The following is a 25,389-nucleotide window of genomic DNA, read 5'->3' on the forward strand; positions in this document are numbered from 1 at the left end:
CCCTGCTCCCTTTCGCTAGCAACAAAGGAGGAAAAAACACAGCTTTCGGCCTGGAGTCTTCCACCGGTTTTCCATCAATTTCCACTGACTTCTCGGGGAGCTAAACGGTGCCCACGCATTCTGCCTCCATCGGTGGCAATGGCACAAACGCCAAAGCTGTTAATCCCTCTGTGGCTGTCCCAACACCAGCAGCACCGTTTTTCCCATTGATTAGCCACATAACGCTTCTCTTTCTTTGTGAGTGGCAACTGAACAAAAGGCACACAAACTTAGCGGTCGTAACATTTCATCATAGACAACCTGACCTACTATTGTGACATAACTTCATATGTAAGCCATGACCGTCCTTACAGTAGCAGTCAGTATTGACTTTTTTGCTATTGATGTTGCTGAGAGCTTCCTGACCAATAGTGCTGGGTTAGTTCTTTCCAAAACATAACCCAGGACCTTTACAAATGACTACTTCTCTCAAACTAGGATGACATTACATGGCTTATTACCTCCTATAAAAACCATGTACCTACTTTACCTTACTTTACTTCCAAGTTATTCTCTGAAACCCAAACACATCTGTACTGGAAACCCAAAAGGAAAGAAAGTTCAAACACAGTAGTCATTTTCAGCTAATCAGAGTCAACGTCTTTTAAAGTCTTTAAAGGCCCGAGGACCTTTCTGTCACTACCTGATCTCCCTCCAATTCCATTCCGCCGCAAGAGCATTACTGAAGTCAGAAAGTGATGTTGGATAATTAGTTCTGGATCACTCCATCCTAGAGATACTGGATCACAGCTCCACTGCTCCACAACCCAATTCTAGGGACCTTTACACACCTCCATAGGACATGGAGACCTTAGACCAGGGGTCAGCAACCTAAATATTAGAGCCATTTTGTCCTTTCAGCAAAATCTAACCACCTTCGGAGCCCCAACAATTAATGTCCATTTTACTGTCTTGGCTGTAAATATGTCTCAGTATGTGCTGATGTACTAGTACAGACTGAAAATATAAACAAAAACACCGACTTACTTTGCTCTGCTTAAGCTTTAGCTCAGCTATAGATGCTTTTCTCACATCTCAAGCAGGAAAAATTTTTTTCCCACAAAAGTTGAAGATTTTCTTGCAATGTTCAGCTTCTTACAAGGGCGAAGTCTCTCATTCTCCAGCTTCTTGTTCAAATTTCATCCGTTCCACCTTAAGTACAAGAATGTAACTGCTGCAACATTTAAGGTGGAACAGGACAATTTAAACAAGAAGCTGGCAAATGAGAATCTGATTTCAGACAGCTTCTCATTGTAGATTAAACGTATCAAGAAACCAGCTGGAGTGATGATAAACACAAATAATCCCATTCATCTCCAAATCATTGATGTTTGCCTTAAATCTCTCTCTTTGCAGTTTCGTTAGCTACTAGCTAAGATTGCTCTGCGTTGCTGTGGTCTGCGTTGCTATGGTGACCAGCAGTCTACACACCATCCTTCAGGGTTAAAGGGAGAATCAGCAGTTCTACATGAACTCCAGCGTTTAAGACCATTTATTATTAAACTGTGTTGAATGATCAGCAGAGCTTTATTTTACCGTAAAGGAGGATTATTTTATTTTTACCTACAAATCTAAATCTGCTCAGGAGCCACAACATGACAGTAAAAGAGACGCATGTTGCTGACTCTTGCCTTAGGATCATGTGCGGCTGATCCAGAGCACTGCACTCTATTGGTCAGTGCTTTTCTATGGAAATTATACAAGCTGCCTATTTGTAATTGATTGAAAAGAAGAGGTAAAACTTTCGGGCCACTGCATGAATCCATGTTTTAAAATGTGGAAGATACTAAAAGAAATATTACTTCTTCAAGCAGTTGTGTTCAAACTTCTGATTGGTGCTGTGTATTCATCGGGAGCAGATTCGCTGCCATGAGTCACTCGTGATAACCGTCCAAACACGCAACTACTGTGCGTGGTTGCATTGTCATTGTTGTTGATGTTGTTGTTTTGCGGTGCTGTTTTTCTTTGTGAAGTAATTGAAGGGTGAACTCTGTTTATGTAAGCGCCCGTGCAGGCCGTGCTCACACTCGCAACGCGGTGCGTTCTTTTAATTAGAGCTCACGCAGGGCGGAGGCTGTTGCTGCTGGTGTTATTACGGCTGTTTGGAGTGGAGCTGTTGCTTTTGTTTACATCTGGTGTTGCGGAGGCTGGAGACCAGCCAAGCCTCTCTCTCTCTCTCTCTCTCTCTCTCTCTCTCTACTTGTCTCCTTGTCTCCTTTTTGTCTATATGCCCTCTAAGCAGATAGTAATGGATGGCTCAGCAGTGATTAGCATCACCACCACCCTGGCTGGCCAGAGTGTAGACTGGTTATTACAAACCAGAGAGCAGAGGCGGGTGGGACGTTAGGTGGGTCAGCCAAGATATGGTTAGTTTCTCAAGTTTACTTCCTTTTTTCCCCAATTTTGAGGGGCAAAAGCTAGCAAAGGCTTCCGAGGCCTGTGAAGTGAGTCACCGCATCTTTCCGAACTGCTGGTAATACAACATCTGTTACATCAGCTATCAAACGCCTTGCACTAAGTGATGGGGGGAGACAGGGGGACACCCTACCCACCCTCAGAAAGCAAGGCCAGTTGTGCTCTCTTGGCTTCCAGGCCACGGGTGGCTGTAGCTTCACGAGAGGTTGAACTTGGTGATGATGGGTCTAGATGGCGCCACTCTGGAGCAGGTTTGCTTCTTTGTTTTTGCGCTGCAGGTACCACGCTAATGGCGCCAACATGTATTGGAAGCCTGTGGCTTCTATCGTGCAAATTGCATGCTGAAATCATCACACATTTGCTTTAAAGTGTTTTGAGTTGTTAAGTAGTCTCAAAATAATATGCCTGTGTATCCTGTTTCACTGGGAAGAGATAAAGAATGCATTTCCATTTGTCATTTATATATGTTTGTTTTGGTCAGAATGTTTATGTGCATATTTCTGTTTTATGTTTGCAGCCTGACTGCAAACACCAATAGAAAAGACTGACTGTTTTTGTAGACTGAAGCACCTCATGGAACTTACTCATGTTTTGCAGGCTACAGATTATCCACAAGGGGGCGCCATTCGTTGTCGATGCTTCATAGCAGAATTTGCTTAAAGCAGGTTTTAGTTACGTTTCTGTTTATGCAGCCAAAAAGTCTTTACTTTTGTCTTTACTTAATGTCCAGAGGCACACTTTTTTATTAATAATTTATTGCTTAAAAAGCCACCTTCTGTCCAACTCCACACATTTTGAAGCAAGCATGATGATGTATACTCTTAAAAAAGATGGTGCTTCAAGGGTTCATTAGTAAAGTATATGGTTCTATATATCACCATGAACAATCAAAGAACCTTTTGCATGATTAAAGGGTTCTTTGCATTATGAACGGTGATGGGAAATGTGCATGAATGTGCTGTAGATGGTTCTATATAGCACCCAAAAGGGTTCTTCTATTTATACAAGCTTGACACTGTAACAACAGAAGAACCCTTTTGGGCGCTATATAGAACCATTTTTGCAGACGTAGATGAGAATGCAGACGTAGTGTAGCCACAGGTGCACGGCCAAGTTGTCAACCAGCTGTAGCACCACATCCTCACTTTGATTTCTTTGCAGGGTGCATAGGATCTCAGTGTTAAACTCATTGGCTCTGGCATATGTACTGTGCTCAGAACCACTGAACCCACACGCAAAGCAGTTCTGGTGTGAAGAACATGGTGTTTTTCCTGGCTGGTTGGGTCATGCATGTAAGGCCTTTCCTGCTAAAAATAAACAGACCAGAATGTCCATGCTGGCCTAAGCTGGTTTAGGCTGGTCTGGTGGTGGTTTAGCTGATCACCCAGCATGGTCTTGAATGGGCTGGTTGAAGTTTTTGACATAATTTGGAAGTGCCTGTTGGCCTTTATATTGTGTGTAAATTTCTTGATACATGGACCAAAAAAAAGGCCAAAAATGACTTGGACAAATGTCTGGTTCCATTCACTTACATTGAAACTAAAGTAGGTTTTTTCCTTCTCCTGTAAAGTTACCATTTTGGAGATACAAGGTTTTGTTCCAGCAGCAGGGATATGCTGGATTGGTCATGCAGGTCTATGCTTGTTTTTCTAGAAGGCTAGGCAGAATAGGGTTGAGTACAATGTATGGTTGTAACATTAGCCAAGTAAAAAGGCCAAAACAACCATAGAAATGTGGGTTTGCTTTCTAAAAGCTTAAGAGACCACTTGTTTTGTGTAGGACACTTTTAGAGCCCACCAGGAAACCATCAAATGCATCTGTTACACCGTAAGAGAGACATGTTGGTCATTGGAGCTGCTAAATGCACCTGCTAAGCGCAGAAAATGCCAGGTTCCTTTGCTGAACTATAGTACAGAAGAATGAACGTTTGTATGGTGTCAACTTTCTTCAGCGTCAGCTTTCAACATCCATGGTTTTCCACATGAGACGTAAACACCACGAGAATCTTCTACTTTTGTTACAGCAGGCGTGCTATGCTGGTGGCTCAGAGCTCGCGTAGAAGAATGAGGGAGGTAGGGATTGGAGGTGTTTTGGGGATGGGGGGGTCAGGGGAGTGCGCACCTGAGCTCTCAGAGCACCCCATGCGGCACAGATGTGGCTAACACTGCCGCTGGCATCTCTCTGAACTCTTTATCCAGGTAGCTGAACGCTGTGCTTACACACACATGCACACTCCAGAGAGCCACTGTCTTTCAGTGGAGGTGCAGAAGTTTGGGCACCCCTGGTCAATGTACATGTGTCGTTGGTTTACTAGAAGAAAATGAGTTAACTCCTCCACAGAGAACATACAGCACTTCTGCACATTTTAATGCACTTTCACTGCTTATTTGTTGAGTTGAACGTGTTTTAGATGAAGAATGTTTTAAATGTGCTTTTAAGGGAAGGAAAAAACATTAAATGAGGCCTGATGATGGCACATTTTAGATTTTTTTTTTTTTTTCAATCAGTAAATAGAATTTGTACTTAAAAATTTGCCAAAAAAAGGGTTCTCTATAAAGCAGTATTTCTTAACCTGTGCATTGCAGACCACCAGTGGGCCGTGAAGCTCCCTCTACTGGTCTGCAGGCCTGTACTTAGAGGAAAGCAGTAGTTTGTAGTCGGCCAGTAACGTCACCGTAAGCCGTAAAAGCATAAGTGTAAAATGATTAACTTAACAATTAAAAATCTAAGAATGGAACATGTTCACAGAATAACTAATATGCATATTCATAATGACATGCCAATAAAATGTCACAGTAGTGGCTAATTAAGCAGCATCAGTCTGAGACAGTGCAGCCGCGGGGGCGTGATGCAGACGGCTAGCCAGAGATGGAGCAGCTTCTTAGGACGCTTTGTTTAGTGTGGACTTTTCACACCTTTTTCTTTCGTTCACTCCATTTTCATGTGTAAAGACCTCACCTGTATTCAGGTCTGCAGCAAACAGCTGAACCGTTCCGGCAGAAACCGCAGTTCTCGGTCCGCTTCAAACCAACCCCTGGTTCAGTTCCTGCTGATGAAATGCGCTGTGTGATCAAACGAGGGAATTCATCAGTAGAGCTGGCTTTCCTTCTCTTCTAGAGGCAGAACGGCGCAGTACAGTCAGCATAAGACTGTTCTAACAACTGCCTCCTTAGACACTGAGCAGAAGCTGCTGTTAAAAACAAACAGATGAGCCATAAAATCATAGAGAAGAGATGCGTTTGATTTCGACTCATGGATCCCGGAGCGTGTATTTAGCCAAACATCAGCGACCTGAGTTTCCCACATAGCAGACAGTTCTGGGTTGATTCTGGCTTTCCTGTGTTAGTGTTGGTTGACTGCTGGGTAGATGTTAGGTCAGAATCAGGCTAGATCCTGGACAGCCTCATACCAATTTGCCTCATATGTACATTTGTGGCAAAATTATGGCATGAATATTGTGGACCAACAATGTAGCTGGGCCAGATTCAGTCTTTTAGTTCTACTCACTTTACAATGTGTGGGCCAGATCTGGGCCGAGGACCCAGCCATATAACAGGCCAGAACAAACCAAGTATGTGGCCCACAAATGAGCCAGACAGATTTGCTAAATGGGTTATTTCAAACGGATCACAAAAACCCTCGAAGCTAAAGAGCAAACTCTTTTGGAAAAGCCAGTGGAGTATTTTCAGTGGAAATGCGATGGAATGCTGCTCCAGATTACTCCTATCTTTTACATTTCTATTCTTTTTTTTCTTTGTCCTCCTTTCTGAAGTCACTACAACCATGTGGTTTTCTAACATGTTTCATGTTTTTAATATACCTGCAAATTATGCAAACCTACTGACAACCCGAGTGGCTGAGCGGATCTTTCTCAGGGCCTAATTTTCAGATTTTCATTGTCAGCATTTAAGAAAAGAAAAACAAAGTTGAGTGAATAAAGTTTAAAAAGCTGATTTTAGTTTTCCTGTGGGCTGCTATGCTGTATGAGTTATACACAGGTGGGTCTTGGGGTGGACAAGGTTGAGAACCTCTGCAGTACACTCTCAGAAATAAAGGTACTAAACTGTCACTGGGGCAGAACCTCAATGTGGTGGTACCATCTCAGTACCTTTAGTCAGGGAACATATGTTATGTGGACACAGGAATCAGACGAACGCGGATAAGAAGGCAAACCAGGTTTAATAACGGAGAGCAAAGATCGGGGTCAAAAACAGGTGAGGGTCGAATACCAAAAAACACAGGCAACCAAATTCCAAGGAGAAGACAAAAATCGTCGTCAGTAAACAATCCAAAAAGGTCCAGGCTCAGAGTCACAAAACCAGCGGGTGAAGGTACAAAAGGGTGAGATCCAAAGACAATGTCGAAGAAACAAAGACAGAGTCATAACAAAGAATCATAGACACAAAGAGACCGCTCAATACAAAACAATGCTTCGCAGGACAATACAGTACAAAACTTTTCACCTGGATCACAATCGGACCTTAAAACCACTGCTGTACCTTTGAGGGAACATTTACACCTAGTTTGCACCTTGATGAACGAGAAATGTACCTGCACAGCACCTTTATTTCTAACAGTTATTTCTAAAGGACGTCGTTTCATTTTCATAATGTTCATAATATCTTAACATCCAAGTCCTGTAAACTCTTCTTTTAGCTTAAAAGATCTCAGTCAGGTAAGGATCCAACAACGATGCTGTCAAACCCTCTAAAACCAATATGTGTGTTCAGTAAAAGAAACATACCTTGCAGTAAACAGTTGTTTTTGTTTGTAAACAGATGCTGTACCTTTAGACCGTGATTACCACTGTTTATAGCAGGTACAGCATCAGCTCACTCTGCAATGAAACGCTCGTGATAAATAACGTCCATTTGCTGTGTGCAGGACTGTGGGATGGAGTTTTCACAAGCTGAAAAGTTCTGTCGTCCTGCAGTCATTTGAAGACTCTCTCTCTCTCTCTCTCTCATCTTTTTACTCTGCTGATTCATCTCACAGAAAGGGAGCATGTTGTCATTGCTTGAAACATCACAGAGATTCCTGTGTTTGTTGTCGAGAACAGCTGCTGCATCCTCAGCGCTACAGCAGAAGTCTAACGTTCTGAGACCCCCGATTGACGCCATCATGACAAAACCTTGTAGGTAACACTTTACTGAACACTGCTACATAACACTGACACATCTGTGCCATAAACATGTCATAGCAGCTGTCATATGCTGTCGTGAAACAATAATATAACAGTGTCATGTTGACACTACCGGTAATTGACACTACAGATACAGGAAAGTTTTGGTTTAACATACTTTGGTGTGGTTTAACATAGTTATCTGTCACGGCATCTTGCATTGTGACAACTCATGACAGCATACGACATACTTCATTGACATGGCATGGTTATACAGGGAGATTCACTCGACAGAGGCCCCGAATATTCAGTAATAACCCTGGCCAGGACGAGGCAACATGAACTGTGATGTGTTCCTCAGTATATGGAGCTTCAAATAAGCCAGGATGCCTCTACAGTAACGGATTCTTTTGGTTCAGGTTGCTTCATCCTAATAGAAGTTAGAACAGATTATTCGGGGCCTCTTTGGAGTGAATCCCTGTATCAGTGTTATGAAACAGGGTTCAAGTTAAGTGTTACTACCTTGCATCTCCAAAATGGGAATGTTACTGCAGAAGAGAACGTTTAACGTATGTTAACAGTGAGATTTTATTGCAAACTTTTACCAACTTTGAACCATTCCTGTTGAGCCAGTCTAGAGATGCACCGACACCACTTTTTCACTTCCAATATCGATACCGATACCTGATCCTTTAGTATCGGCCGATATCAAGTATCGATACCAATACTAACTCTTATCTGACCTAATTTCTAATTGCCGAAGTACTAAATAAACGAATGTTCATTCAGAAGCTGAAACTTTGCATTCACATATTGTCGTTATTCACATATAACGTAGACATTCGTAGCCCAGTTAAGGGAAACAAGTCCTCAGTTAGCCTTCTGCCCAGTCAGCACTGGGATAGGCTTCAGTACCCCAGGAGGATAAGCGGTTTAGATGACAAATAAATGAATGAATGAATGAATGGAAAGTCCTCAGTGAATAGAGGTGAACGACTAAAAATGAAAAAGTACCCTGCTTAAAAAGATGGGTTTATGCTGGTCTATGCTGGTTTATGCTGATCTAGTGCTGGTGTATTGTTGGTTTAGCTGCTCACCCAGCATGTAATCACCATAGGTGCGCACTGTGATTGGATCAGGATGGTGTCGCTCCATCCATGGTCGGAGGTGATCAGAAATGGATTTTGGCCAAATTTAACACAAATTTAAGCAGAGTCTGTTTTCATCATCTGTATACAATTACGTGAGCGGAAATACGTTTGCCGAGTGCCGACTAGCAGTCGAGACAGGCAAATGGGACAATACACGAGGCTGAATTTAGTCCCAAACCAAGAGCGTTCATGCTCTCCAGGTCAATGAAAATGTCCAAGCCAAGCTTGTCAGCACAAAGAAAAGTACAAAGCAAACGCTGAACTTTCCATTGTTTATTCAAAACACAAAAACTTCAGCAGTAAAATACTGGCACCTGTAACAGAGCTTGAAATATTACATGAATAATTGAAATATTCAAAATTTAAATGTCCACAGGTGCTCAGTCTTTCAAACCTGCCTGTCTGCTCAAACTAGACACCTGGTATTCTTTCTTTTCAAAGTTCATTAAGACTTGGGCTCAGTTTCTGAGCTGCTGAGCTGAGGTTTGGTGATATGACAGGTGTGGAATTGTGTAGAACTGAGGTGTAACCGCTGTCCCATGGATTGTCATTAGGGTAGGAAAGTCAGCACATATTATGTTGCAGTGCGTGCTGGGGACTGTAGTGCAGCCCATTGTGAAATGGGCTAATATTAATAGAGAATTCAAATGCTTTTGCGGGCTGGAGAGGCTGGTGTCATGGGCCTTGTGTTTGACACATGGGAACCAGGGTATGCGTTTTGGTGAAAAGTAGAAATAGAATCCAGGAATGAATCAGATGTCAAAGACCTGTGAACACAAGGTGTAAACAGGCTCACAATAAGTCAGGTCAGCCATTTAGGACTGTTTCCACTAGGAAATAAGGCGTCTACCTCACTCAGTCAACTCCAGCCGTGTTCACTGCTACATCTGCGTGTAAACGTTTTTTATTACCTGCACTGCCGCACCACCTCCATTTGCCGTTCCAGCAGCTTCCGCTGTTCATTCGATCTGCTTCCATCGCTTCATTTGATCCGAACCCTGCGGTCGTCAGCTCTTTCGAGATTGGCTGGGAGTGGAAAGGAAAAAACTGGAATATTGTTCCGCTGGTTCAGGCAATTTTTTTCCAGCCTTGACTGAGCACTTCAGTAACAGTGAGAGAAATCAGGGCTGTTAAGAGAAGAGCAGTGATTGAGAGTGATGCATGAAAGGGCACTGTAGTGTTTGGTCCTTCGTAAGCCTTTCACAGGGTGTGCATTAGACGTGCCTCGTAAGTGGAAGAATAAGAATACAGCCGGCGTTTTTACGGATTTGTCTGGTAAATAATGCAATTACAATACACAATCAGTTCACTAAAAGTGCATTAGCGAGTTTATAAATGGTTTGACACTAGTTCGTGGTCATTTATTGTGTCATAAACATCTTAAATTAATTCGTAAGCAGTTGTAACACTTAAACCAAAAAGGGCAACAGTGACATTTTGCTTGTCAAATAGTGAGTCTACACGCATCTATACTGTTAAACCTCACATCTCGCTGGTTGTTTATCTTACTTATCCATCATTTAGCATTTCTTCTGCCAGCTTCATCAGATATTCACTTGGACCAGCTCACTATTGCCCTTTTGTTTCAATTCTGTCTGTATTCTTTGACGGCACTCGCAATCAACAGATACATCAGTCTTAACCTGCATTTGTGGACCGAAGTGAAAAGCTGTTTACTGTTGATTTGTCAGTCTCTTGTGGTGATATCCATCACAGAACGAAGCACTGGGGTGTTCGGCCTTGCCCTTTACGCACAAAGATTTCTCCAGATTCCCTGAATGTTTTGTTGATATTATGCACTGTAGATGTTGAAATACCTAAAATCCTTGCAATCCTTGGCTGAATAATATTTTTATACTGCTGGATTTTTCACAGATGGATTTTTGACCAAGTGTTGAGCCTCGAGCCTATTCCTGAATTCTCCTTTTATAAGCGAGCGTAACTGCCTCACCCGTTTAGGCTTTTTTAAACATTTCACAATGTTTCTAATCTTAATTTTCCCCTGTCTCAACTTTTTTGAAACATATTTCAGGCATCAATTTCAGTAAATTAACATAAAACAATGAAATTGATATGGTGAAACATTACATATGTAATTATATCTAAATACAGTTCAAAGTGGGATTACAAATCACCGATTTCTGTTTTTATTTACATTTGATCTACTCTGGTGTTCTGTAGAAATAAAGCAGACTGATACATTTCTCTGTTTTGGAAAAGTTCATTATGTTTCCAATTTAAAATATAGCAATATTTATTGCAATGATTTCAAAACACCACAGCTTGGCTATATTCCACTACCGTTAGGCCCCACATAGCACATGGCCTGTCCTTACATCTCCAATATTGACTCATTGGGGATTACACTGTTTAGTTAGGTGAGCGTGACTGGATTTATACACATGGTTGTTCTTTTTATCTCTAGAATTTAGTGGTGTTACGAAAGCCAGCATGGTGCCGGACTAATGCTCGCCTTGACGCGCTCTGTTTGTTCCTGCTATCTCTGCGGTTGCTAATGGTTTCCTTTTGCAAATGGCACATGTCTGATTCAGTGTCACTCTGTACTGCCAACACGGCCTTTACCCGAATAATCTAGAAACAACCTGCCATGCTTGTGACCTCTTTGTTGACGTACAGGATTTGTAATGCAAAAGGTCTGTAGGCACTTCATCCAGCGTTCCCTCTGAAATCAAGAGTATTTACAGGGAGTTTGTGCCCCCTTTACTGCAGTAACGGCTTATCACTGTTGTGAGAAAAAACCTTGAATCTCCATTTTTGTCGTTTTTCAGTTTGAAAATGCCTGTTGTCCTTTACGCCTGTCCAGGGTGTATCCTGCCTTTCGCCCAATGACAGCTGGGGTAGGCTACAGCACCCCACGCGACCCAAAAGAAGAAGCAGCTTAGAAGATGTGTGTGTGTGTGTGTGTGTGTTGTCCTTTACATTGTGTGTAAATTTCATGAAGAACACAAACACATATCTTCTAAGCCACTATCCAAGCTGTCAGGCAGGATACACCCTGGACAGGTCGCCAGTCCATCACAGGGCAGATAGACAGACAGACACATTCACACCTAGGGTCAGTTTAGCATGTCCAATTGGCCTGACTGCATATCTTTGGACTGTAGGAGGAAACTTACGCAGACACGGGGAGAACATGCAAACTCTACACAGAAAGGACCCTGGTCGCCTGGCCAGGGAATAGAACCCAGGCCCTTCTTGCTGTGAAGCGACAGCGCTACCCACCGCATCACCGTGCCGCCTCATGAAGAGCGAAAAGAAACAGCTAAAAATGACTTGAAAAAAGTTTTGTTCCATTGACTTACATTAAAAGTAAAGCATGTTTTTTCCTTCTCCTATAAATGTACCTTTTTGGAGATACAAGGTTTTTTCTGGGAGGGCACTTAGGAGTCTAGATTTTTTTGGGCTCTTAAATGCATATCCAGAAGAGTATAACGCTGCTGTCAATCACAATCTGAACTCTTAAGGTAGCTGAATACACTAATTAGAAAGAGACTTTTGGGCAGATGTTTGTGTGTGCATGTTTGTATTAGTGATTTTTTTTTACTTTTACTGTCTCAATTACCATGATCTAAAGAAGAGTCGCCCATGGCCAACCTGACAACAGCTGGGACAAATGATAGCACGGTTTGGGTCAAAATCTCATGACCCTCTTTTGACCCTTTATTGGCTTTGAGCATATCGAAAAGCTGTCTATGTTTTTAACCCGTATAAATGAAAGCAGTTTAGTATTCCATTTTATTAGAAACACCTTGCAGGTGTACAATTAGTGTACAGTTGTTTATCTGGTGGTGCACAGTGTGAATTAGTCATCCTCTACCTACAATACCACTACTGTCAGTGTCACTGCTGTGCTGAGAATACACCACCCAAATGATCTCTGGTCAACAGCAATCCAACTGACCTACAAGGTAGATTCTGTGGCGCCACTACCAACCATCCAGGGCAAGCAGTCCAAGGGCAACTACGTAGCGTAGATGGGCCCTCTAACATCTTTAATATACTCCTTACATCGCTGTCTATGCTAGACGTTACTACTGCTAGACATTTTTGCTTCTTTTAAGTTAAGTAAGTAAGTCGTGGGCTGGAGGTTAGGGAACCAGCCAGTTTCATCCCCTGAGATGACAGTACCTGACTGAAGGTCTCTTGAGCAAGGCACCTAACCCCCAACTGCTCCCCGGGCACAATGGCTAGGGCTGCTCACTGCTCCAGGCAAGTGTGCTCACTGTCCCCTAGTGTGTGTGTGTTCACTGCACAGATGGGTTAAATGCGGAGGTGAAATTTCCCCACTGTGGGACTAATAAGGATCATCTAATCTAATTAAAATTATATCACTATATTGGCAGATCATTTTGCTTGTTGTTAGAAATACGCTTGAAACCAGCAACATTATCTGACAAAATAGCTTAAATCATATAAATAATGTCTATAAATAAGCTAGATAATCTTGCACAACCGCCTCAAAATGGGAAATATTAGATATATCGACTAAATTTATGATCATTTCACTTGACAAGATGCCAGTTTTTGCAGTGTACTTTGAAAAGGGGTTAACAAGGCGCAGCATCTCAACAGTTCCCCTTCAACAAGCTTTCCTTTTATTTCATTCATGGCTTTTTTGCACACATAGCTGCAGAAAAAGAGAGTGCACAAGAAAGAAAATGCACAAAAAAGAGGGCACAAAATGTACATATAGGTTTTCCTCAAAATGAAAAACCAGCACAGACACGCATACATTCCATGCTGGTTTATTGCTGGTCAAGTGCACCCAACACGGTCATGCTGGATGACCAGCATACCAGCACCCAAAAAATAACATATATGCTGCTGACCAGCCATGCTGGTCTATGTCGACTCTTCTATTAGGGAACAAACCCAAGCACGACCGAGCTCAGTGCCGAATGTGAACAGTCGTCCCGAAGCTGGCCCAAAACCCAGTATGTTGTCAGGCCTTCTAGGCTCAGATAGAGGACCTCTGACAGGAGGACCTGATGCCTCATGAAGTGGCTTTATTCGTGTTTGTGATACAGTAGATGGTGCGTGTATTTAAGGACAAATATATACAAGAATAATTCATCTTGGACCAATGTGGCTTTGCGTTTATAGTGTCCTGCTTGTTTTGTTTTCCTGTGTATGAGGCTAATACTGTCTCTGCTCTCTGTAACAGGCTGAAGAAGAAGTCCCAGTCGGTGGATATTGCCTCTCAAGGCTTCCCAGCCAGCCTGATCCCGGGGCTGTCCATAAACAGGTCCTCACCACCTGTTGCCAGGACAACCACATTCGAGGTGCAAGAAAACAACACGTCTAATTCCCAGCGGCGCAGTCCACGATGCGGCGAATTGAAGAGAGGCTACACCATAGGTAAATGAACACTTGGATGTTTCCATTGCACACACTGCGTGTGTGTGTGTGTGTGTGTGTTCTGTGGTCCTAAGGGAGGTGTGTGTGTAGGAACACATGGGAAGGTTATCAGTGTTCACCTGACTCTCTGCGATGCCCGAATGCTCTATCTCAGCCCGAAATGACTCTAGTGCACTGTGAACCAGCCAATTCCTCGTTCTTCCTTTCCTGTCTCCTGATTTGACTCAGTATTCCGGGCTGTCCATGCAGCCAACATTTGCTGACCATTGCTGTGGTCCTCTTCTGACACCGCTCTCGGGCCTCAAAAGTTTTGTTCAAAAACAGAAGGTGCAAGCACAGCGGGAGGGAGTTAGCATAATCTCATTTGCATCACACTAAGCCGCCCCTTTCAGCTTTGTGATTTATGATTAGCAACATTAGCATTTTTGAATGGAATATTGCTTTAAGCTAGCATTTTCTTACACTGATGCAGTCAACAGAAGCCAAAAATGCTAACATGGCTAACAACAAGATCACACCAAGTAAAACCTTGCAGCTTTTGTTTTGAATAATTTAGCAGCGTTAGCGCTAATGAGTGAACTATTGCGTAAAGGAAGCATTTACTTACAGAAGATGTTGAAATGCTAACATGGACAGCTAGCAAGTACGGGTTTGCATAATCTCTTATACGTTATAGCGGTCCTTTCCAGCTAGAGTTATATTTTTTCGCGAGAATATTTCTTCAAAGTAGCTTTTCGTGTATGGAAGTTCATCCATAAGTGCTAACCTGGCTAACAGAAGGTGCGAGCTAGCAGGAATGAGGTAGCATAATCTCCTTTACATCACACTAAGCAGCTCTTTCCAGCTTTTGTTAATGATTAGCAACATTAGCATTTTTTAGAGGAGTATTGCTTTAAGATAGCATTTACTTATACTGATGCAGTCAACAAGAGCCAAAAATGCTAACATAGCTAAAGACAAGTTCAAACTGGACGACCAGGTGGTATAATCTGATCACACCAAGTAAACCCTTGCAAAATAGCTTAGCAGCGTTAGCACTATTGAGTGAAATATCGCTGTAAATTAGCATTTACTTAAATTTACTAACATGGATAACTAGCAAGGACTAGCATAATCTCATTTCCATTACAGCGGTACATTCCAGCTGTCCATCTTTAGCATTATATTTATATTTTGTAACAAGAATATTTCTTCAAAGTAGCTTTTACATGTAAGGAAGTTAATCCAGGAATGCTAGCATGGCTAACAGTGAATGCAAGCTAGTATAAGCTCACCACATTACATTACATTACAGTCCCTTCCGCTGTTATGATTAGCAATGTTAGCGTACTTAAACAGGTTGACCAGCACACCAGTGACCAAACCACAACATATATAGGCTTTGCCAGTGATTAGCATAACATCGTCGCTGATAGGGCCTTCTTTTTGTTTGTGATTAGCAACGTTAGGGTTAGCGACTGAAGTATTTCTTGTATTTACCTCGATGCAGTTAAAGCTTTTTCATATTCAATATGCCAAAATAACTATGAAGACAACCTAACGGGTGTCAGATGGCGTCATCATTCACATGAGCACTAAGTCGTCCCTTCCGGTTACCAACGTTAGCATTTTTCACATTTATACTACTCTCAGGAGCGTTTACATGCGCTAATGCACTATTCTCTCAGTTTTCTGTCCTGACAGTTGTGCTTAAGGGTAGGCTACTGTATTTACAAAGTCTCAGCACCACCATTTAACATGAGCATTTCTCGTAGGCCTGTAGCTTCGTCTTCCTCTCAGTAATGATCTGCGCTATTAAACATTCATAGCTCCCCTTTAGAAACTCAACCCCGAGACATGTGGATTAGTAGAGCAGACGCTCAGCGATTCCACTCAAGTCCTCTGGTCTGCCCCTCAGACCATTTCCAGGTCAGTTGGAGGCCTCGTGAGCCTCACTGCAGGATGGAGTGGGGCTGCTGGGGATCCTTCACATGCAGTGATGATAGGGATTCCTAATGCTTTGCCCTGACAGTGACCGGAGGACAGCTTTAGAGTGACGAAGCCGGAGCTTGTTGATGTTAGCATGTGGAGAAATACTGCGCTGAAATTAATATCTCATTCATTACGGTCAACATTGCTAACAGGGGAATCAAAGCTTCTGCTGGCCTGTTAGCGTAGCTACATTAGAGCAGTGTTGACTGTGAGGCAGAGCTCAGCAGTGATTCTCCCAAGGCTATCAATGCATCAGAGCTAATGAAGACCAGTTAGCGTGATTGCGTCAGTGCTGACTTTGTGACTAAGCCGGACTACGTTAATGCTGGTGCACAGAGAAACTGACCTTAAGGCAGTAACTCACTCATGAAGGGCAACATGGCTAACAATGTATAAAAGCTAATGGCATCCAGACAACATGGACAGTGTCAACTGCCCTCTATAAGACTTAGCATATATACCGATCAGGCCTAATATTATGACCACCTCCTTGTTTCTACTCTCATTGTCCATTTTATCAGCTCTACTTACTCTATAACTGCACTTTGTAGTTCTACAGTTACAGACTGTAGTTCATCTGTTTCTCTGATACTTTATTAGCCCCCTTTTAGCCTGTTCTTCAGTGGTCAGGACCCCCACGGACCCTAACAGAGCAGGTACTATTTGGGTGGTGGATCATTCTCAGCCCTGCAGTAACACTGATGTGGTGGTGGTGGTCTATGTTGTGCTGGTCTGAGTGGATCAGACACAGCAGTGCCGCTGGAGTTTTTAAACACTGTGTCCACTCACTGTCCACTCTGTTAGACACTCCGACCTTGTCAGTCCACTTGTAAAGTCAGAGACGATAGCTCATCTGCTGCTGCACAGTTTGTGTTGGTCATCCTGTAGGCCTTCATGAGTGGTCACAGGACTCTGTTGGCTGGATATTTTTGGTTGGTGGACTAGTCTCAGTCCAGCAGTGACACTGAGGTGTTTATAATCTCCAGCAGTACTGCTGTGTCTGATCCACTCAGACCAGCACAACACACACTAACACACCACCACCACGTCAGTGTTACTGCTGAGAATGAAACACCACCCAAGTAGTACCTGCTCTGTGAGGGTCCATAGGGGTCCTGGCCACTGAAGAACAGGGTAAAAGGGGCGTAACAAAGTATCATAGAAACAGATGGACTACAGTCTGTAACTGTAGAACTACAAAGTGCTCCTATATAATAAGTGGAGCTGATCAAATGGACAATGAAGCGTAGAAACAAGGAGGTGGTCATCATGTTATGCCTGATCAGTGTATTTGCTAATTCTAGTAGAGGGCAGTCGACACTGTCCATGCTGTCTGGACGCCATTAGCTTTTATACATTGTTAGCCATGTTGCCCTTCATGAGTGAACTACTGCCTTATGGTCAGTTTCTCTACGTACTAGTTATGATTGTTGCTGCGGGAAAATTGACTTCATTCATTATGACGGAGGTACAAAACATCTTTGTAAGTGAAACTAATTATATATTAATTCATTATTTATTAAATTCAGAAAGCCTTTTCTTCACGTTTTGTGCCTCTGAGCCTTTGGAACCGTAGTAGTAGTGACTGAGTAACACTGCGGCTGGACTCATGTCTGGTTACCTTGTCAGTGCAGGGGATCTGCAGCATGTTTTGCAGCTCGAGCTACTTATCTCCCACCTCTGACAGTTTAACTGACTTGACTGTTAATTGACTGTTGTTGCTTTCACGCTGCAGTTTGTTGTAAGGCCGGACATTAAGACGAACACAAGGAAAAGAGTCGCTGAGTCAGCAGTGAGGATGTAGTACCAGACAGCATGGCGTTACATGGTCTTTGTATTTAGCATTTCATTATCAGATAATAAATATGTAAATAGCTGTATAGCATCATATGTTTTACTGTATGAGGTCTCTAGAAATTTGTGTAAGTGGTTTAAGCTGCAAAAACAGCCCATTTCGGTTTGTGACATCACAACCATGAACACGTTTACATATGAACAGGCATTCAACCTCGGTTCAGCTAACCACTCACATTGCTGAGTGTGGTTTCTGCTGACAGCCTGTAGCAGAGTTACTGGAGTGAAATGTGAGGAACACAGTTAAACATTGTGCTGTTCATGTCTGTCAGGAGGCATTACATTCTGAGTGGCTCATCATGGGCCCCTTAACCCCTTAAATGGCCCATCCAACAGTAATAGCTCAACCAGTTTCCCCTGTAATCCTTGTAGTATTATAAGCCTTAAAATGCAACAAGCCTGGGGTATTAAGGGTTAAAGCTTGAAAAGTGTTGTCTGACCTTCTTGCTCACCTTCAGAGACCACACCCGCACGCATGTGTTGCCAGTCATGCCGCATTTTGGCCCTGCACGCCTCGCTTAAATTGGAGGAGAGCGATGGTTTATGTGCATCTGGTTGCTGGTGGCGACATGCTGCGCCCTCCTCCCGGCTTCATGGCGGCGCCACCATTAAATCCACCCCCCCCAACCGATCCATCAGCCGCATTTTAATAACCATCCCTGACGCGTCCCGTCAAATTACACTGCCTCGCAGCCTCGCGGGAGAGACGCTGCCAGTGGTTTAATGTGGTTGAATGAAAAGCCTCTATTCTTAGTTTGTAATGAAGGTAATTTTTAGATGGAGTTTCTGAATGAATAAGTGCTTCACGGCCTGTGCAGCAGATCTGTTGTGCGGGAGAGTTTTAAAAGGCCTTGGACTGAACTGGAAAACAGCACAGTACATGTTTTCGAGGAATAATAAGATTAGAGCTGCTTTGTATACACAGTTAATGTTGATTAACTTATGTAATGTTGGCCAAGCTAATCTATCTTAATACTACATTTCCAAAAGCATTCACTCACCCATCCAAATCACTGAATTCATGTGTTCCAGTCACTTCCATGGCCACAGGTGTATAAAGCCGAGCCCCTAGGCCTGCAGGCTGCTTCTACAAACATGAGTGAAAGAATGGGTCGCTCTCAGGAGCTCAGAGAACTCCAGCGTGGTACTGTGATCGGACACCACCTGTGCAACAAGTCCAGTCGTGAAATTTCCTCACTACTAAATATTCCACAGTCAACTGTCAGTGGTATTATAACAAAGTGGAAGTGATTGGGAACGACAGAAACTCAGCCATGAAGTGGTCGGCCACATAAAATGACAGTGGGGTCAGCGGATGCTGAGGGGCATAGTGCACAGAGGTCACCAACTTTCTGCAGAGTCAATTACTACAGACCTCCAAACTTCATGTGGCCTTCAGATTAGCTCAAGAACAGCGTAGAGAGCTTCATGGAATGGGTTTCCATGGCCGAGCAGCTGCATCCAAGCCTTACATCACCAAGCACAATGCAAAGCATCGAATGCAGTGGTGTAAAGCGTCACCACTGGACTCTAGAGCAGTGGAGACGTGTTCTCTGGAGTGACCAATCATGCTTCTCCATCTAGCAATCCGATGGACAAGTCTTGGTTTGGTGGTTGCAGGAGAACGGTACTTGTCAGACCACATTTGTACCAAGTGTAAAGTTTGGTGGAGGGGGGATTATGGTGTGGGGTTGTTTTTCAGGAGTTGGGCTCGGCCCCTTAGTTCCAGTGAAAGGAAATCTTAATACTTCAGCACCAACAGATTTTGGACAATTTCATGCTCCCAACTTTGGGGGAACATTTTGGGGACAGCCCCTTCCTATTCCACCATGACTGCGCACCAGTGCACAAAGCAGGTCCATAAAGACATGGATGAGCAAGTTTGGTGTGGAAGAACTTGACTGGCCTGCACAGAGTCCTAACCTCAACCCCATAGAACACCTTTGGGATGAATTACAGTGGAGACTGCGAGCCAGGCCTTCTCGTCCAACATCAGTGTCTGACCTCACAAATGTGCTTCTGGAAGAATGGTCAAAAATTCCCATAAACACACTCCTAACCCTTGTGGAAAGCCTTCCCAGATAAGTTGAAGCTGTTATAGCTGTAAAGGGTGGGCCGACATCATATTAAACCCTATGGATTAAGAATGGGATCTCACTCAATTCATATACGTGTGAAGGCAGACGAGCGAATACATCTGACAATGTAGTGTATAAATGATACTAAATAGCTTTTGATTTGAAACCTTTACATTAAATAGAGGTTCTGTATACACTAAAATGCTTTAAAGAACCATCCAAGGAACCAAAAAGGCTTTAGGGCATTACTTCTAAGAACGCTTTGTGGCATCTTTGGCTGTAATCATCAAAGCATCATGGGTAATGTAGTCTAGTTGAGTAGAATGGAAGCTATGCATTTGTTCATAGTAAAATAAAAGTTAAAATACCACAATTTTCCCAACATTTCTGCATGATTAAATGGTTAATATGTAAACAAAGCCATTCAAAGTACTTTGATGTGAAATGTGCCATTCTAGAGGATCTTACACAGTCAAAATTGTTCCCAGTGGTGCTGATAGGAACCAGACGTCTGAAGAGCTACATGAATATGCTCCCTGATGCCTGAGAGAAAGAGAGCATTTTCAGATATTCCTGTATTTTACCATAATCAACATTATATAGAAAATTCAGAAGACAAGTGCAGGTTTGCTGGTAGTTTTGGATAGCCAATAAAATGTGAATTGGCATTGAAGACACTGTGACCCCTGGTTCCCATCACCACCAGTGCAAAGAAATACAAGTTGCTGAGTTTCTCCACAGTGCACCATTTCACCCATTTCATATCAAGCCACTCTGAATTAGTCTGTTTACTGTTTAATGACAGAATTAATTAGACAAATCAGTGGACACATCAGTCACGACTGCATATGTGGACATGTTCCTATATTGTGCTCTATTCACACAAAGTTAGGTTAGTTCATCATTTATGTTGAATAGACTCCCAAAATTTTACGCTGCTGTGCTGACGTTGAACCGCGTGCTGCACTGGGTCGGTATGACCAACAGGTCAAAACCAGCTCAGAACAAAGTGACCGCTGGGCCCTGATTGGTGTTCTGGCTTTGCGCTTCTTTCGTTTTGACATGTTACGTTTTTATACACACAGCAACCAAAAGGAACGACAGATTTCTCAAAATGTAGGAGGAAAAAGTCGGATATTAGACTCTGAAATGTAGTGGAGTGAAAGGAAAAAGTCGCCCAGACTGGAGAAACTTCAGTAAAGTACAGATACACAAAAACTACTTAAGTACAGTACATTACATTTTCTTGGTTACTGTCCACCACTGGTTTCTTTTTGGCCTTTTTAAATAAGCTCTGATTACTGAATAGCAAAAGACACAGGGAAGCCATAAGATTGTGTTTCAACCTCAGTATTTCTTTTACATCTTTCTTCTATCAGTTCTTTCAAATACAGAATCAGGTCTTATGTAATTGCACCTTATGTATAAAGTGCAGCTGTGCAGCTGGAGGTTTGCCTGCTGCCTGTCTTGGGTGCACAGTGTTCCTTTGCAAGTGGACGTGTATGGGGAGGTGTCGCTGGCTGTGCTGAGGTCTCCAGGTGGGCGTGAGAAGGCGAGAGACGCTCCAGGTGCTCTGTGAATCCTGCAGAGCTCCAAGCCGCAGTACTGAGGAAAGCCCCCGTCGAAGTGTTGTCAGGTTTTGAAAGGCTGGTGTGAAGGAGGAACGCTCGGGCAGAAAGAGAGAAGGGAAGACAGACGTGTTTATGGGATGGTCACAGCCTCTAGCTTTTCTCTGTTTTGCAAAAGTAGCAAGCAGCAAACTAACAAAAGCAACAACTGCAGTTCATCTCATGAGCCTCCACTGTAGCAGGAATCACAGTGAACCAAAGTGAGAAAGTAGTGGTGCATTTTAGACATTTTTTTTGAGGGTGTTTCCAATGTTATAACCCATTAATGAATTGGTGCACTAAAAACTGCAGGAAAAAAGTGGAGTATTAAACTTATATTTACTACAGATTCATGTAAGCATGATGAAAATAATGCTGCTGAATCATTGCAAGTAATAAATACATCCTGATGAAGATTATTTTGTCCATGTAACAATCAAAACGCATTGCTTTTTAATGGAAAAAATCTTGAGCACATTTCAGCAAATAAGCCTTTCTCGTTCCTTCCTTTCTTTGGGTGGCTAGGGGTCAGATGCCTTCCTACAAATCCACCTGTAATTCACACCTTGGTGATCTGGCTGTGCTAGCAGTCAGCAATGCTGATAGCTGTCCTCCAGGACAGCTTCCAGAGGACAGGCTGTAGTGGCCGGACAGTGGAAAGCTCCCGATGAAATAGAAGAGGACAGAGGACAGGTGAAGGCCATGACAGCACAGCTATTTCAAACACATTGATGGAGTGAAGCGCCGTAGTTCGTCTGTCTAAGTGCACTCAGCACCGCCGCTGCCCTCTTACTGCTGATTTATGGCACACGTACAGATACAGTTCTGATGTTTTGCAATTAGAAACTTACATTAGCAGCAGTGTTGATGAAGACAGTAATACTCAGTATGCAGTACACAGGATGGCATGTGTTGTCGTGCAGCAAACTATGCTGTATACGGTCTATAATCCGTAAATTTAAGATTTCATTAAGATTAAAAGGCTGCATTAGTGTCGTTTGTATTATGGAGCTGATTAGCAATGCCTGCAGTCAGTCTATCGCGCTGCACAACAGTCTGACGTTCAAAGCTCATCGTTTAGCTTCAGTGAGCATTTCAGCAAACAAATTAATTTCTTTTAGCTCTTCTGATAGTCTCTGTGACGTAGGACTGCTGGCAGTAAGCGACGCAGTAACGCAATAACCTCCCACGTGTTGAAGCCGGAGCCTGATAGCCGTGGGCATTGCTAATGTGACACGCAATTATTCTTTAAGAAAATACACCTCCGCTTACCGTCAGACGGACGGTGCTTGGTAAACACCCTCTAGACTCTTATTTCTTCATTTTATTATGTGTTTTTTTCTCTGGAGTCCACTTGTAATGTTTTGCACTCAATTCATTTTTACACGACCGTCTTACAACCTCTCATTGTCCCCCAGAAGCAGTCATGCTGATTTCTTACTGATGAATATGTAAAGGCTAAAACGCGCTTTATAACTTCTTTGCGAATAATCGTATTGAGCTCCATTCAGAAAATAGTCCCTTGTAAATGTGTTTATGGTTGTGACATCATAACCACGATGAATTCAAAATGTGTTTGCAGCTTGGTTTCCATATTTCTTATGAACAGGCTTATGAACAGGCTATGTCAGCATTTGCAGCTTGTTTATGAAGAAAATGACATTGTACTGGCATAAAGTGTCTCAAGTGAAGGTGACAGACATTTGCTCCATTTAGAACATGAAGCATCATTCCCAATTCAAAACAATCAGTTACAAATCAGTTACAGTTACAATAATCACTTCAAATAAAGTGCTAAGGAATACCGTTTGCCATGTCAAGGGCCCTTTGAGACTCGTCTGATGAGAGTTTAGCATTAAGATAAGTTGCAGTGGGTCAACAAGTACCACCCATCTGCATTCCCTAGCAAGCCATCAAGACTTAATATGCAGTAAGTAAAACTTTTAGGTTTTTATGGAACGCATGTCAACTCCTCAGTCTCCTGCTCTTATGATGACCCAATTGTCCCACCCCCCCCATGGCATGCTTTTGCCTCCTGAAGCTGTCACGTGCTTGACTCTCCTCTTCATCTCCACTCTTTCATCACAGCTTTCCCTTGTTCCAATCTCGGAGGCCCTCTCTAAATGCGTGGTGACACTCTGCCACTTCTTGTAGCTTTCCTCTTCCCACTCTCATTTCCCGGCCAAAGCTGTTGTGCCGGCTGGGTGCGATAGGACCACAGCCATGCTGGGCAGGTTCTGCTTACAACCTCAAAAGTGCCCGGAAAACCAGAACGTCTGCCCTGTCCTTTTCTCTCCGCTCTACTTGGGACTGTGCCTTTTAATTTTATTTATTTATTTATTTATTTATTTTTTTTGACATATCTAGGGATGCCCTACGGACCCCCGGAGCGGACGGTGGTAAAAAATATTATGTATTTGAATTTCCTAAATCGCTCCTAAATGAATTTCCTAAATCGTTCCCTCATTTTCTTTTAATCGTGCGCACGTTTTCTTCACCTCGTAGGTGCGTTTTTGTTTATTTGTGATCACAATTTTTTAAAGCCTTCTCTTGTTTTCTTTTAATAGTTGTCATGTTTTATTTTTAACAGAACTTTATTTTTTTTATTCTTGCGCAAAATCAATGTAGTAGATGCAGGTCGTGTTATTTGTCCTGTGCAAGAGTAACTGACAGCTCTCTGAGACTTCTGACGTGTTCGATGGATGAAATGATGGACAGAGATGCTGATCAGGTCTGATTCTGATTTGGGGCACTATGAGGAAACTGCAGCTCCTCTTCACAGAGATTCATCAGTGCTCAGCTTCATCAGGGCAGCTGCAGTTTGGTGGTGAAATGAAGGAAGATGACAAACTACAACCACAATCTTCACTAAGCTGAACTTTCTCATGATCATATTTAACAGATACAGACGCAGCCCGGCCTGTTTCTGCTCCCGCGACAAGCTGCGGTGTTAGAGACCATCACACAATTACAGGAAGAAGTGATCAGCGTCGATGTTTCAACCAACTCAAATTAAACACACACACAGAGACACTCGTGTGGGTTGAGGTCAGATGGCGAGAGAGTTTAACAGATCTATGGATTAGATGTAGATATATTAATGTGAGGATGTTGAAACGCTGATTATTTCTTCCCGTAATTGTGGGATGGTCCCTAACACTGCCAATTGCCCGGGAGCAGAAACAACGTGAGCCGTTTGCTGTGAAGAGGAGCTGTAGTTTCCTCATAACCCCCCAAATCAGAGTCAGACCTGATGAGCATCTCTGTTCGTGATCTCATCAGTCTAACACGTCAAAACTAGTCAGTATCAGGGAGCTGTTATCAAAACACAAACAACTTGCATTCAGTTCAAAATAAAACTTGCACTACTCCACTGTATTCTGGTCTAAAACTAGAGTTGAACCTTGTATTTCTGGGGTTGTGTAGTCTTCGGAAGTGCCGCATTATACCCCTCTTATCCCATCGGATTGGTTTTACAGAACTCACGGTGCTGTAGTATTTTCACCTTTTCCTCTTTCTGTGTTCTGTCACTACAATACCCAGCATGCATTACACAAAGACTTCACATAGGCATTCAGAATCACTCAAAACATCCTGACTCCTCTAGAACAGGGCTGACTCTTACATTCTGGGGGCCTTACTGCTTCAGGGTTGCCAAATTTATGGTTTCCCTGCCAAATTGGGCTACTTTGAAAGCGCAGTCACGGGTGGGACGTCTAAAGTCACAGAGCTACTTTTAAAATGTATCACGTCTGCCGAAAAGAGTGTGATGC

At 42.9% G+C, this 25,389-nt stretch overlaps 1 protein-coding gene across 3 annotated transcripts in view; it reads left to right on the plus strand.

Annotated features, from left to right (window-relative positions):
• The window catches only part of oxr1a (oxidation resistance 1a), a 305,121-nt gene that overhangs the window by 123,325 nt on the left and 156,407 nt on the right, over positions 1–25,389 (plus strand). For all 3 annotated transcript variants that reach the window (XM_037534094.1, XM_037534096.1, XM_037534095.1), the window contains exon 3: positions 13,913–14,106. In XM_037534094.1, coding sequence (XP_037389991.1) covers positions 13,913–14,106 — 194 coding nt within the window. The remainder of the gene's footprint in view (positions 1–13,912; positions 14,107–25,389) is intronic.

This window comes from Pygocentrus nattereri, chromosome 24 (genome assembly GCF_015220715.1).
Source record: "Pygocentrus nattereri isolate fPygNat1 chromosome 24, fPygNat1.pri, whole genome shotgun sequence".
NCBI lineage: Eukaryota > Metazoa > Chordata > Actinopteri > Characiformes > Serrasalmidae > Pygocentrus > Pygocentrus nattereri.